The following is a 15,369-nucleotide window of genomic DNA, read 5'->3' on the forward strand; positions in this document are numbered from 1 at the left end:
TATGTATTTTTCATCTTAGGATAATTTTTTGTTGGCATATGTACGAAAGTTTGGTGGTAAACATATTTCATTTGATATGTATAACTCTATTTTATAGACCAACATTCCCTTTTAATATGATGTGATATTGAATTTTAATAAAGATTATAAGTATCAATCTAATTTTTTTCCTAGAAGGACTAACTTATCTTACTAAATACTCACAATTAAATTTTATCAACGATATCGAATCCCATCATCTTAAATAAGATCATATAATTTTTTTAACTACTTTTATATTTAAAATAAAATTGATCAAACATTTGTTATTTGTAAATTAAGATTATTTATCATATCAAATATATATAATGCAAAATTGTTAGAATAATTATTGGTTAAATTATTTTTTTAATCCTTTATTTTTTATATTTTATTTAATTCTTTAGCTTTTAAAATTGATTCAATTTCCTTTTATTATCTAAATTAGATTATTAAGAAAGTCTATTTTGCAACGGTATAAAATTATTATTAATTTAAATGATAAATTTAAATTGAATCAATTTTAAAAATTAGAAGATGAAATTGAATATAAATAAAATTAAAAAATCAAATCAAACTTAAATAATCAATTAAAGGAAAAAACTAATTTAAGCACGATTACTCAAACCTAATTTAATTTATTTTTTTATTATTCTTGTATTAATAAGCCAGTTAGTGTAAGTGTGTAACTGCAATTTGCATAAAGCAGGGGTTGGAGAAGATTGCGTGGCCACCCAGTTCTAAAATAATTCCTTCTTCTTCTTTTTTTTCCCCCCTTTTCGGTTTTAGTTACTAATAAACCATATACTACATACTACATTAGCAACACCGTCTTACTCGAAGTATCAGTTTTCAAATCTTGGATTCGATTCCATCACTGATATTTCTCTTCTCTCTCTCTCTTTCTCTGCCGAATATGGCGCCGCCTGCGCCAGCAGTTGAAGGCGGCCAGGCGCCGCAAGGGCGGCAGCAACAGCCGCAAGGAGGGTTTGGCCTCTCCGGAATCATACGCATGGCAGTTTTCTGGTACTTCGCCTCCAAATTCTTTTCCCCCAAAAAACCTACCGAACCTTCCGCTCTCATCTCCAATCTCTATCAGAAGGCACAGCCTCTGGTACTCTCTCTCTCTCTCTCTCACACACACACACACGCTTTAACCTTTGCTAACTCAACTTCTATTGCATGATCTCACTTCGATTAAATTATTATTATTATTTCTCTGAATTCGATTGTCTAGTGAATGTAGGTTAGTTATTTATACCATTTCGATGATACTTTTAGGTTACGATTTAAGTTTGAATGGAATTTCAATTTCGAGTTATGGAGTTATGATGGTACGTGATAGCTTTGTTCATGATCGAAAGTCTCAAAATAAATTACTTCTACTGAAAAACGAAATTAGGTTTTTGTGTAATTATCATAATCTTACTAGTCTGTGTTCTGATTTTTGCGCAAGCTGCAAAGAGTTTCCTAGTTGGTGTTGCCTTTTGTTTTTGTGCTCAGTTTAGGTTCTTTTTCGGATGCTATTTTTTTGTTCAGGATATGTGGCTTTATCTTTCCGAGTACGAGAAGTTCAATGACTTTGGTAGTGAAAGTTCTCTTGTATGGCATGAAACCAATATTCCGTATGCCGTTTGGGGACCTGAGAGTACCAGGACTCTAACTTTGAAGTATCATCCGTCTGAGGTATAACTCTGACTGAAGATGCTACTGCAAGCCATGCATGATTTGTTTACATTGGTTCTTGAAGAAAGTTTAGAAGTAGTTCCCGTAATAATGGACTTTATGTTTGCATATTCTCTTTTCAGTCTTTGAAGCATAATGGGAGTCTATATGCTCATGTTTTCTTTGCACACTCTGGCTTTTCGCCTGACCCAAGTGATCCAGAATACCAGCCTCAAGCAGCATTTGGAAGGACGCATCGTATGATTTTTAACTTGTTATTGATATTTTAGTCACTTTAAATATGTTTAAGAAAGTGGCTTACGAGACGTCTTCATTTTTGTTGGTCTCAGCTGTTGTGATGTACTTGCCCAAGTCACAAGCAGATAAAAAGAAAAGTCTGTTGGGAGGTTCACCAGATTCTAGTGAGGCTCAAGTGACATCCAAGGTTTGTTATTTGCTCCCATATTTTTGTAATTAACTTATGTGAAATTGTTATTATGGTACTTTTGCTTGAGTTCAAGATCTTTATTATGGTACTGAAACTGAAGATCTTTATTATGATGATCTCTATATTGTTCTCTTTTGGTTGTGTTAGGTGGTTGATGAATCTGAAGATGATGATGATTCTAATGATGATGGTCCTGTGGAGTGGGCTTCATATTGGAAACCAAATATAACAATAAACTTGGTTGCTGACTTCACTCAGTATGTTTCTTGGAATTCATTTAATTTATTGGCACATTTTTTAACTATATGTCCTACTTTTTGACAGACATAATTTCTGTTTAAATTTGATTACTGCTGATTATTATTCTATGAGAAAGTGTCGTGCGGGAGATGAAAGAGATTGTCAGATAGATTTGCCTTCTTTTAATTGGAATTTTGGAATTTAGTTTTGCATGAAGTAGTATCGGAGGGATGGTTGGAAATATTTATGCATTTTGGAATGAAAATTCATTTTTGGGGTGAATCATGCTGTTGGATTGGAACTTCACAAAATTTAATGTTGAAGATTCATTTGGTTAACCATTTATAAGAGAGTATACATTACTCAGTGTTTCTTTTTGTTTCTGTCAGTTAACTGATATTCTAACTACCTAGTATTATCCGTTGATAGTTTAGTCAGTTAGTGCCTAACAGCTGTCAACTAACTTAGGTTAGTTGACAATTAGGTTAGTTGGCAGTTATCCAACTATATATTCATCTTTGTAATCAGTGGCAGTTGGGTTGAAGAATATTGGTTTCTCAATCTCAATCTCCTCTTCTCTCTCAAGTTCTATCAACTCTTTTATGGTATTCAGAGCTTAGGTTGAAACCTAAACTTCTATTCATGGCTTCTGCATTGATTCTTACTATGGTTTCTCCTCCTTCCTCCCCACCACCACAGCAACTCTGTCGGCGAGTGCTTCGAATGCTTCTTCGAAGGACTTTGCGCATTCCATTTCTCAGAAGTTTAATGCGAAGAATTATCTTCTTTGGATTCAACAGGTTGAACCTGCTATTCATAGTCATCATCTTGAAGGCTACATCGCTAATCCGAAAATTCCACAGAAGTATGCTTCAATCGAAGATCACAATGCTAATAAAGTCAATGGTGAGTTTACTGTTTGGTACGAACAAGACCAATTTCTTCTTGCGTGGTTGCAATCCACCATCTTTGGCAACATTCTTCCACGAGTCATTGGATGCCAATCATCGTGGCAACTTTGGGATCAGATTCAATCACACTTTCAATCCCTAATCACTCCCTTGATAATCAATCTATTTGGATTATCTTTTGCATGTTCAGATGTTTGTTAACGAGTTGACTTCAATTGGTGAAACTATTTTCAATTCTGAACATCTTGACCTAATTCTCGATGGTCTTCCTGATGAGTATGAATCTTAGAGAAATTGAGATAGGGGGAGAATTTCAGAGAGAATGGAGTTTTGCATTTCATTAACTCAAATGCAGAATGAGTACAATTTAGGTATTTATAGAAGCTGTTAACAGGTAACAGCTGTCACTAACTGCAAACAGTTAGCTATTATCTAACTACCTATAACAGAATGTGAATTTTTGGAATATTATACTCTAATAGCGAATCATCTATTTCTCTTGTTACTAGTCATTTTCATCCGTTTACTGTTGATGAAGTTGAAACATTGTTGCTTGCCCGTGAAGTGCGCATTGATTGATCTTGTAAACAGGCTTTAGGTTCTATCAATCTTAATCAAGGTTTAGGATCTGTTAATCTCAACTCTGGAAGTTCTTCTGTCGATTTCATCCATAGTCTATGAACACTAACTCTCAAGCCCAAGTTAATTTGACCACTTTGACCTCTTCTGAGGACAATTCTGCAAATGATTACAGTGGAAATCGATTTTTCAGTGGTCGTGGTGGTTGGAATCTTGGCCGAAGCAACTGTGACGGTCGTGGTTCAGGCCGTGGTAGTGGTAGAAGTAGGTTTGCTGATGTACAATGTCAAATTTGTTACAAATTTGGCCATGTTGTTTCTTACTGCTATCATAGACTAGAGGAGAATTATGTTCCTACTCTTCCTCCACCAGCTTCACTTGCTTCTACTCAATCTACTTCAGCTTCCAATGCTCAGACTTCTCTGCAAGTTCAGTATGCTCAACCTATTCAGTATGTGCTTGCTTCACCTCAGTAGCCACTCATGGCATCTGCTCAACCTCAGTATGTGTGTCTGCAGCCACAGCAGACTAATCAGCAATCTTCTAAACATCAGTCCAATCCTCAGATTTATCTGACTAGTTCATCATCTGCTTCCCATTATGTGATTAATATGTCACGGAACATACAGCAAGTGACACCTTTTGAGGGGCCTGACCAAATCACTATTGATAATGGCCAAGACCTCAACATTAACTCCCCAGGTGTTTCCACCTTTTCCTCTCCCCTTAATCCTCAGTTTTCTCTTACTCTTACTAATTTATTATTTGTTCCTTCTATTACTAAGAATCTCATTAGTGTCAGTCAGTTTTGCAAAGATAATAATGTGTTTTTTGAGTTTCACTCATCATTTTGTCTTGTTAAATCACAGGAGTCTAAACTGTTCTACTAAAAGGATTTGTGGGGAGTGATGATCTCTATCAGTTCCCTCCACTTCTTGACTCTATATGCCCAAGTGCAAGCTTCCTTCAAATGTTTGCAATTCTGTTAAAGCTTCTGTACAAAGTCCTGTTGTAAATACAATCACTAGTGACCTATGAAGCACCGACACGAACACCGGACACGACACGGACACGTAGACACCTGTAATGTCCAAAATATAGAACGTAGTATGGGTGTCGTGTCGGTGTCAGACACTGACACGGACGCGTGTCGGATACCGGACACGGCAAGGGACTGGAGTGTCCGTACTTCATAGCTAGTGACTGATTTTCAATCTGTTTCATCAAATAAAGCTGCTGTAGATAAGAATGTTGTACATACAGCTACTAGTAGTGTTACTTCTTTTGCAACATGGCACTCTATGCTCGGTCACCCTAGTGTTGCTGCTATGAAAATTGAATTTCAACTTTGTAATATTCCAAATATTAATAAAGAACCAACAGATTTTTGTAATCACTATTGTATTGGAAAGTCACATAGACTTCCTTCTTTTCTTTCTCATACTGTCTATGCAAAACCTTTTAATCTTATCTTTACTGATCTTTGGGGACCTGCCCCATCCCCATCTCCTTTTAGTTTTTGGTATTATGTTACTTTTGTTGATGCTAATACCAGATTCACTTGGTTGTACTTAAGAATAAATCTGACACTTTAGAAATCTTTAAAATGTTTAAAACTATGGTTTCAAATCAGTTTAATATGTCTATCAAGGCTGTTCAATCTGATTGGGGAGGGGAGTTCAGACCTTTTACCAAATTCTTGACAGAGCATGGTATTTAGCACAGACTAATATGTCCTCATACTCATCACCAAAATGGAGTAGTAGAATGCAAGCATAGACATGTCGTGGAGCTGGGCCTCACTCTTTTATCTCAAGTCAAGCTCTTCATTATTGGGATGTATCTGTAGCTTGACGGAATCCCAAAGTCTTTACTTGATCCAGGATATGTGATGTATGTGCCATTCCGAAGTGATCTATTAATCTGCTAATAAGTCGTTTAATGGCAGTTCCACCTATCACTTTATTGTGAAAGACTAGATTGGCCCATTCTGCCATAAGTACCTCCATATTCCACTCAGTGGGATTCGGTTCAACAATGCATGCCCTCATCTGCTATCAATAATGAAGTTCCTTATCAGAAACTATTCAGCAAACAACCGGATTACTCTTTTCTAAGAGTGTGTGGTTGTTCTTGTTTTCCTTTGCTAAGGCCATACAACAAGCACAAGCTTCAATTCAGATCTCAAGAGTATGTATTCTTGGGTTATTCTCCTTCACACAAAGGTTACAAGTGCCTAGCTGCTGATGGCAGATTGTATATTTCTAAAGATGTCATTTTCAATGAAAATAGCTTCCCTTATCCTGCCCTATTTCCTGAGCCATCTTTAATAACTTCTGAAGTTCCTGATACTACATCCACCCTTACTGTGTTACCTTTCATCTCAGCCTGCATCATCATCTAGTAACACAAATAACACCTTATCCTCACTTCCTTCGTCTCATTAGTGAACAGCATGCTTCTCACCGTGAACAGCTTCCTAGCATTTCTCATTCACAACCCTTGTATCTACATCTTTTGGGTTGCAATCCTACATTGGCATGACCTACGGCTCTGCTGCCAACAACCTTCCATCTCTAGAGGCCTACATCTGAGCTCCTTCAAAATACTTCAATCAGTTATATCCTACAGCATCTCGGTCTATTGATCTCAAATCATCAACATGCAACATAACATTGTCATCGCCCATGGTGGAAAGCTCATTCATAGTAGTTAATAGCAGGAAATTGTGCTTCCATATAGCTGTGATGCAGAGCCAAGCAGACTGTCTGCTTTAAGTTCTCTGTCACATGTACAGATTGTGGCCTTTCAAGCTCAGAATCACACTTGTAGCAGTCATAATTTTGGACAGGGATGAAATCTCTGTTTTGTCCATCCTTTTTGCCATTTCCCACTCATTTCTTGGGAGATTTTTGCAATTTTCACTCTTTTTGGCATCAGAAGGATTTTAGGGTTATTTAACCCACTATTATGGGTCATGACATTGTTTACCCAACTCACTCAAAAAGTATGGTGGGGCAAGCCTGTCCAATGGCCCAAACCTGTTTCAACAGCATTACATAAGTCCGTATTTATATCAGTGAAATTATGCATGTAATCTCAGTTTTAACTATATATTATTTGTATGTTGAATTTAGATAAGTCTGTGGGCTTTATATATGTTGGAACCTGTGATTGATTTTGTAAATAGGACAGAAAGATGGATTTGTACTTCTCTTATTGTTTTCAAATTTAAAATCATTTTCATTCATTGATGCCTTAGTAATATTATTATTATTATATTGTTCATACTAAAAGCTCGTGTACCAAGACTTCCTTTCTGGTTTCGTGGAGAAATGTAACTTATTTCAATTGAGGATGTTACTTGCCCATATTTTATCAAAATTCCTATTCTAAGAAGAATAGATTCATGTAAGTATATATTTGCCAGAGTAGTGAAAAGATTCAGTACCTTGATACTCTTGTTTCCATCAACAATGGCACTTGTGAGCAGCCCTATACCTAAGATTAAGCATTTGAACTTACAGTTGCCATTGCAACACTGTTTGAAATGTACTGAACCCTGTCTTTATACATTTTTGGAACTTTTATGAACATTATCACAGCTTCTTGTATGCTTGTATATTGTATGATTCCCAATCCCATGATCAATTGGTGTCCTGTTACATATTTGAACTGATGACCATAAAATGCACATCTTTTGATTCTATATCCTTTCTTGCAACATGTATGTTGTTGGCACAGATAGCAATTGTATATATTGTTCAAATACGGTCAAACAATAGCTAGCACGCTGGTTGGAGTAGGAACTAGGACAGAAACTTCTGGGGGTGGGAAACAAAAATTAAAAAAGATTTTTTTGATAAAAAAGGATTAAATTTGTTTTTATACAAAATACAATAAAACAGAAGTGAAATGTGTAATTTTTAAAGTTTGGGGGAGCTATCACCCCATCAGTGCAAATGTTTTTTTTTTTGCTCAGCAAACATAGATATGATATATTAATAATGAGTACCAGTGGTACTGAAATTACAAATTTTAGGGGCCAGCTGGTTCCTATGATAATTAGAAGGAACAAAGCCAGCACCATAACACCCTGCTACCTAACCCATGCTACAAGAGTCCAGCCCCCAAACTCCCAAGCTAAGTACAGAAAGCTAGTGTTAGATTGGAAGACCATTGATTAAAGTGAACTGAAAAATCTTTCTCGTTGGACTTGAGCCAAGACCAAAGTAATAGCAGAGCATCATCCATAACTTTGCTGCTGTTGAAACCTTGATTTTGGAAGACTATTCTATTTCTTTGTTGCCAAATGGTCCACGTTACTGCAACCCACCAACATTTCCACCTTGTAGACTTTGTGGTCCCAGTAACCTGATGCCCATGCTGCATAAAGTGCTCCGCTGGGTGTTGAGGAAGTGCAGTGGCTATTCCAATCCAAGATAGTGATTCCCACCATAGAGGTAGGATCTTACTGCAGTGAAAAAACAAGTGGGCAGCATCCTCCTCATGACTACTGCAGAATGGGCACATCGTGTCATTCACCACCAGTTGCCTCCTACTAAGGTTCAACTTTGTTGGCCATCAGTGCAAATGTAGTTTCATCTTTGATGCTAATCTATAAATCTGAGACCTATCCTAAATTTCTACTCAAACGAAGCTTGTGAACTTTCTTACTTGACATTTCCTAGATTCAATTATGGTAGTAAAATACCTATGAATCTTGCTTCTAGATTTGTCAGTAGCTGAGCCACTTAATTGATGGATATTCTTTTTTTATGTTTCTTATTGTTATAATATACTTTTCCTGCTTGCAGGTACCCAAAAACAGGTGTAGCACCAAACATTGCTCCATGTATCCTTGTCATTTACATTGTTTTCTATTAATTATTTCCCTTTAATTATTTTCATTTCCCCCTTTCTTGGCATTGGTTTATGCATATCATGTCTATCATTAAACATATATGGTCTTATTATAAGCAAGATTAATACAAAATAGTGGGGAACTTATAGATGGCAGGGCGTTATGTGTCATTTCACTTTCAGTGAAGTCTCTTATTTTTTGAATTTTAAATTCCTTGTTTGACCTTTCCAATTTATTGACACTGAGTAACTGGTGCATTCATGCAATTTAGCTGATTATATATTTATATGTCAAGTTACCTTAACTTTGCGTGCCTAGACTTGAACATCGATCCTTTTACTGGGAACTACTATCCAATTGTTTATTTCAATGAGTTCTGGTTACTCAGGGATAAGCTGATACCTTTAAACGAGACAGTGACTGAATTATCACTTAACCTGGAAGTTGGTCCCATTAGTATGACAAAGTGGCAGTTATTCCTGCAGATTGACCAGTCCTTCCAGATTCACCGTAGTTATGGAAGCATGCTTGAAGGCGAGGCTGATGAACTCAAGGTTTGTCATTTTAGAAATTTGTCTCAATTCTGCATAATTATTGGTTTACAGTAGATTGAACTTATTTGATGGAACATCCATGTTGAGTACTTGGGTATTATGCTGAATTATGGTTCGTATGAACTCTGAGGCATTTTTTTCCTTCTTTTCCCTGCATCCTTCACTATGAACTTGTCTATACATTTTTTTCTGTTGTGACATGTTATTTTCTTAAGCCATTATATTTTGTGCTCTTTGGTTGTAATGAGTGGCAGTGTTATGTTCAACTGCTCAAGTACCGCTTAATTGAGTATTACTTTTAAATACAATCTTGATGAGAGCAGCTCTTTTTGTTGTGTTGGAAGACAATTTAATTAGTACAGTATTTGGTACTTGTACAAAATTCTGGTGTGCATACCTCTGATTCACTGATTTTTACCCTTAGTTATATGCTCCTTAATTTCGTAATCTACCTATCAGAAAAGCCATTTCTATGTTTTTGATAACTTCCCCGAAGTTTAAATGTGTGTTTGGTTCAGCTTATTTTGGAGAAAATAATCACTTATTTTTGCCAATTTCCTGAAAAAGCTATTGATAAATAAATAGTTATTTGGATTGATATATGACTGCAACATATGCTGAAATTATTTTCTGAATTTTTAAGGTGTTAGATTGTATCTATATATGACAGCAGTTTTTTTTTTTAATTATGCAAATATATGAGATCTGAGTCCCCTGGATTGATATTTAAAACAAAACCTGGCTTTGGAATTCATTAAATATTTTTTTTCCTTCCTATTTGAACAATGTTATTTAAAGCCACATCTTTCTTGAATCTTGATAAGTTCTCCAACCATCTCATCCTTGATCGTTGTCCTTTATTACTTTATGTTTTAAGTGTTGTATGTTCTTAAACAAATTTCATGTAGTTTTCTATTCAAGGTACACCTATCTTTCGGTACTTCTTATGTTGGGAGTAATGATTAAAATTTTCAAGTAAAATAAGAAATGAAGGGCATTATTGGGTTCCTCCATATCGATGGGTCCCATGCATTGTAAATTGCCATGTTCATGGAATTAATCTTTGACTCAAGAAAAAGATCTATATTCACCTTTAAAGAATGAGATATCAAACTTCAATGGTCTTTAAAATCTGAAGAGTAATTAATTTCCATTGTCGGAAGAAAGCACATGACCACATATTGAGAGTCATACTATTATTGAGAGTCACATCCAGAGTGGTGTTGTAAAGAGTGTCTCTTGTAAGTGAGAGTTTATCATTTCTTGCAATTCTTGTGTGGGGGACTTAGATTTGTAGGGTGATACATAACTTAGGATGGGTTGAAGTACTTCTACACAAATCTTATGGTCTTGTTTTAAGATGGTGAATATTTGTTGGAGTGATTGTGTGGAAGTAGATTGGTCCGAACCATGTTGTCATGAGCCTACAATTTCAGCATCTTAAGTTGTTTTGGTGAAAACATATGAATGGATTTATGTATATCTCTTAACATACCACAAGAGCCCATCAGACTTGAAGCATGGGTAATGCATATGCCCACATAGCTACATACCTTGCAGAATTTATTTATTTTTTATTAGAATAATGAGGGTGGTAAGGATCGAATTCTAAACAACTTACTTGGGCGTAGAGGTTCTAATATCATGTCATGAGCTAACAATCCTAAAAGTTTAAGCTCTATGGTGAAACACATGATTTGTCTTGTGTGTTTTGTTTGTGTTCCCATCATCAGCCCCTTGCATGTGCAGTTTTTCAATACATCTAACCGCTTCCTACCAGACATTCACCTCACAATGCTCATCTCTATGTTGTCTCTTAGCAGCTTGGCATTTATTAGAATATTAGAGCATGTGTTGTATAACTGTAAAAACAGTTTTGTAATTTTGTGTACTTGCAAGGGCTGTTAGCCTTTGCTAACAGCACTTCTCTAGCATTAGATATCTGATAACAAATTAGTTAGTCTGTTAGTTAGCTCAGTTAATTCAGTTAGTCTGTTAGTTAATTCAGTTAGCCTTTGCTGTTAGTTAGTTAGATTCTGTTACTGCTGGTGTAAAGGTTCAGAGGTCTATATATACCTCGATTAACTTTTCAGTCTAGTAATAATATCAGTCTTTTCTCTCAATTTTCTCATCTTCTCAAACACTTTCTCACCTTCTCAAACACTTTATCACTCAGTTTTATTAAATAGCATTTGATTTATTTATATAATGTATATTAATGCTCTTACAGATTTTAAAATGGAATTTCAACAAACATAAGAACAATCCTTTGTTGTGCATCTGTCTCTCGCTGTATGAATTGTTAAGTGCCTTGTTTCTCTAATTGGCTAACTATTTGATTTTGATAATTATATCAGAGGGTATTCTTGGAAGGGAATCCTTACCTCCTGGCAATTACCATGGTTGTTTCTCTTCTTCATTCAGTCTTTGACTTCTTGGCTTTCAAGAATGGTAAGTCAATTGTCCAACAGTCTTTAAGCACCTCCAAGAAGAAAATCCATATGGATTTGGTTAGAGGTACAGGTTATCAACTAATTATTTTGTTTCTTCCTAGACATCCAATTTTGGAACAAAAATAAATCTATGGAAGGACTCTCTGCAAAGACCGTTGTTGTGAGCTTTGCTTGTCAGCTTATCATCTTCCTTTATCTACTTGACAATGACACCTCTTGGATGATTCTTGCAAGCTCTGGAATTGGTTGTGTTATTGAGTTTTGGAAAATTGGTAAAGCCATGCGCATAGAGGTATTTTTTGTGATCTCTAGCTTTTCTTTTATATGTATATGTTAAACATATTTGATAGGTGTGCTTTTTGAATTTTGAATATAAAATAGCATGGTTCCTGAGATAATGATTGCTGTTGCTGACACTGCAAGCTTCCACCTCTTTAGTGTCATGTATACTTAGTACTGTGTGCATATGTAGAACATCTGCTGTGACCTTTCATGTTTACACATACTGTAATATGTATGCGTAGAATATTTTGCTGGGACCTTTCCTTTTTACTGTTTTATCACTTTTCTTGAGTGAGTATGTATACATGTTGCATTTATATTCCATCTTTGTCTACTACATATTCTGATGTTCCATAATTATTTTTATTGATATCCGCAATCTGTAATTTATTTTTTCCCAGATTGATAGGACAGGAAGGATACCTATGTTGAAGCTCCGCGATCGAGAATCATACGTACGGAATAAGACAAAGGAATATGATGATATTGCTATGAAGTATTTGTTCTATGTTTTATTTCTCCTTGTTGCTGGCTTTTCTGTTTACTCACTGATGTATGAGCGTCACAAGAGCTGGTATTCTTGGATTTTGTCTTCGCTCACAAGTTGTGTATACATGTTTGGTAAGCAATCTTGGTTATGCTATGATTGTGTTTTCGTTGGTACTACCATATATGAAATCATGACCATGACTGTCTAAATTGATTAAATTAAACAAAAATGCTTTGACTCTGATAAATTTGGTGTGCTTTTAAGTTTTAATTTCCTAACTGTTGTGGTAATGTGGTTTATGCTTCCCTACTCCCTAGCAAGATTGTCCTGAATCACAGGTGCTTTTATGCTTTTTTCCCATGGTTGTGTTCATCACAACTCGTGCTGCTAGGGTAGCAGAGGTTTTATAAATTAGTTGAGTTAAAACTTAATGCATATTTTTACTTTTGTTGGAGTTAAACCTTATCTTGCTGAAAGCGTGATTTTTTCTCTAAGTAAAAAAATAAATTAGAAAAGAAGTCAGAATACTTATTCTCATTCTTATTATCATTATGCTGTCAAAGGCTGAAATAGAATAAATATGAAATTCACCTACAGTAAGAACACTGCTGTGTTTCTTACCAGCATTTTTATTTTTCTTTTGTTGAAAATAAACTTAGTTCTTACCTCAATTTTTATTTGCCCACTTTTTCTTCATATGGGTAAGAAAAAACATTTTACTTTTCATAACAAAGTATTTACAGTGTTTGGATTCGCGTAAAGAAGGTGTGTACATTTATTTGTTTCACCTCAATTTCACTGAGGATATAGAAGCTACCGAGAGTAGCTTCTAATTTGACATGACCACATGGGTTTATGCATCTGAGAATTCAAACCGAACACAGACAGTCACACACTTAACCAATTTCAATGCAGATTATATTATTAAGTTTATAAGTTTTGTAAACTTTTTAATGTTTGTACTCTTTGTACTGTAGGTTTTATTATGATGTGCCCTCAATTGTTCATCAACTACAAGCTCAAATCTGTTGCTCATCTACCTTGGAGGCAAATGACTTACAAGTTTCTCAACACCATAATTGATGACCTTTTTGCCTTTGTCATTAAAATGCCAACACTCCATCGGCTTTCTGTCTTCCGTGATGGTAAGATTATGATCATGACCAACTGCTTTCAATACTAAGGCTAGTTTCATATTAAGATTAATATGCTTGTGGTGCAAGAAATGTTGTTTTCTTTTAACAAAGGAGATCTAAGACCTGATGATTAGATGTGGAAAGATTGTTAGTAGAATAACTGGTAAAATCTGGTATTACTTCCCCAGGATTAGGAAGCTAAGTGCAACTAGCCTGATAAAGCCCAACCTCTTATATTTATTATATGAGAGTTTGAATCTCAGCCTACCTGAGAGCTAATAAACTGAGTTTGAACTTGGTGGTTGTGTGTTAGCCACATGAGGTTAAACTTTGTTACTTCGAGAAGGATTTCCCAGAACAATGGTGTTCCTTCTCCATCAGAGTATTGAAGCCAATAGTTTTAGTTTTTAAAGAAGGGAAGGAGCTTGCATTTTATGTTATCATACTATTTTCTGCCCTTGCCTTGCAATCACGAACCTTTCATGATTGCCATGTAGCTGAAAGGATAATCATTATTGAATCTCCTTTGTTCCATAATTTGACAAATTTGAATACACTCATTTATGAAATATTATTCTTGCAATTGTGTATTTTCTCTTAATATTTGGCACTATGCAAGTATATCAGTTCATCAATGCCCTTTATCATTGTCTTAATTTCTTCTTTTGTCCCTTCCTGCCTTGCAGATCTTATCTTTGTCATATACTTATACCAGAGGTGGATTTATAAAGTGGACAAGAAACGTGTTAACGAATTTGGTTTTGGAGGTGAGGATGATCAGGCTGTGGCAGAGACAGACGCTGCAAAGGAAGAAGAGAAGAAAACTAATTGATTTGGTTTTCTCTCAACAATTTGAGAAAATTTTACAGTAGATACTTAATACTGTAGAATTCAACGGGGATTGATTTGTTTTTCTCCCCTTTTGTTACACATTTGCAATTAGATTTTTGTTGAAAGAAAGCTCTAGTTTGGCCCTTTCTACTGGAATTTTTACTAGTACCGAAGGATGGAGGGAATTTAACTACTGAGACCTTATGGTTGACTGTAAGGGTCATAACAGCTTTTTAGTTGCCCTTCTGTAGTTTTTCTTTAATCTCAAATGTCTTTTAGTTTGTGACAGATAACCCTTTTATGTATTATTTTCTTCCACTCATGTATTTTTCACTAATTTATCCTTGGTTTTGAATTGTGATTTATTTGTGTTGGGTGTTTAACATTTTTTAACATTTCGGACCAAATTAACTCATCTTCCAGATTCTCGGCTATCATTAACTCTAATTCGTAATTAGGGAGTTGGAAAAAGTGTGCTTTGTACTTACGATTACAACGTGTTTTGGATATCAAATGGCTTGTACTTAATAGGGAGCATTTGATATACACCAAAGCACAATATAAAGTATAATAGAATTGGGCAAAAAATAAAGTTACATAAACAACTTATTATCCCGTTGTGTTGTTTGGTGGAGAAATGAGAAGAGACAACATATAAGCAAAATAATGTAGAATTCATTGGAATATATTAGACTATTATATATGTGTATGTGCATAGTCATGTATAAAAAACGTGTTTTTAGTCTCAGGTTTTGCGAATTTTCCTTTTTCATCATTTTCATACTTATATGATTTTTTTCTCATTCATTTAAACTATTCTTCTCAATCTTCTTTTTTTCATTTATTTGTCATGTGTTTTGTTTTTCTCATTTCCTATTCATCTGATTATATTTTAACA

At 35.1% G+C, this 15,369-nt stretch overlaps 1 protein-coding gene across 1 annotated transcript; it reads left to right on the forward strand.

The window, feature by feature from the left end:
• Positions 1–730: 730 nt before the first annotated feature.
• Positions 731–14,832, forward strand: LOC114410014 (CLPTM1-like membrane protein cnrB). Its single transcript, XM_028373748.1, has 12 exons — positions 731–1,132; positions 1,558–1,704; positions 1,827–1,941; positions 2,034–2,128; positions 2,279–2,388; positions 8,679–8,716; positions 9,044–9,279; positions 11,637–11,730; positions 11,834–12,024; positions 12,416–12,635; positions 13,482–13,649; positions 14,327–14,832. Exons 1-12 carry the CDS (start codon positions 935–937, stop codon positions 14,470–14,472), a joined length of 1,758 nt encoding a protein of 585 aa, XP_028229549.1. The 5' UTR covers positions 731–934; the 3' UTR covers positions 14,473–14,832.
• Positions 14,833–15,369: the final 537 nt, after the last annotated feature.

Source organism: Glycine soja, chromosome 4, assembly GCF_004193775.1.
Source record: "Glycine soja cultivar W05 chromosome 4, ASM419377v2, whole genome shotgun sequence".
NCBI classification, from domain to species: domain Eukaryota; kingdom Viridiplantae; phylum Streptophyta; class Magnoliopsida; order Fabales; family Fabaceae; genus Glycine; species Glycine soja.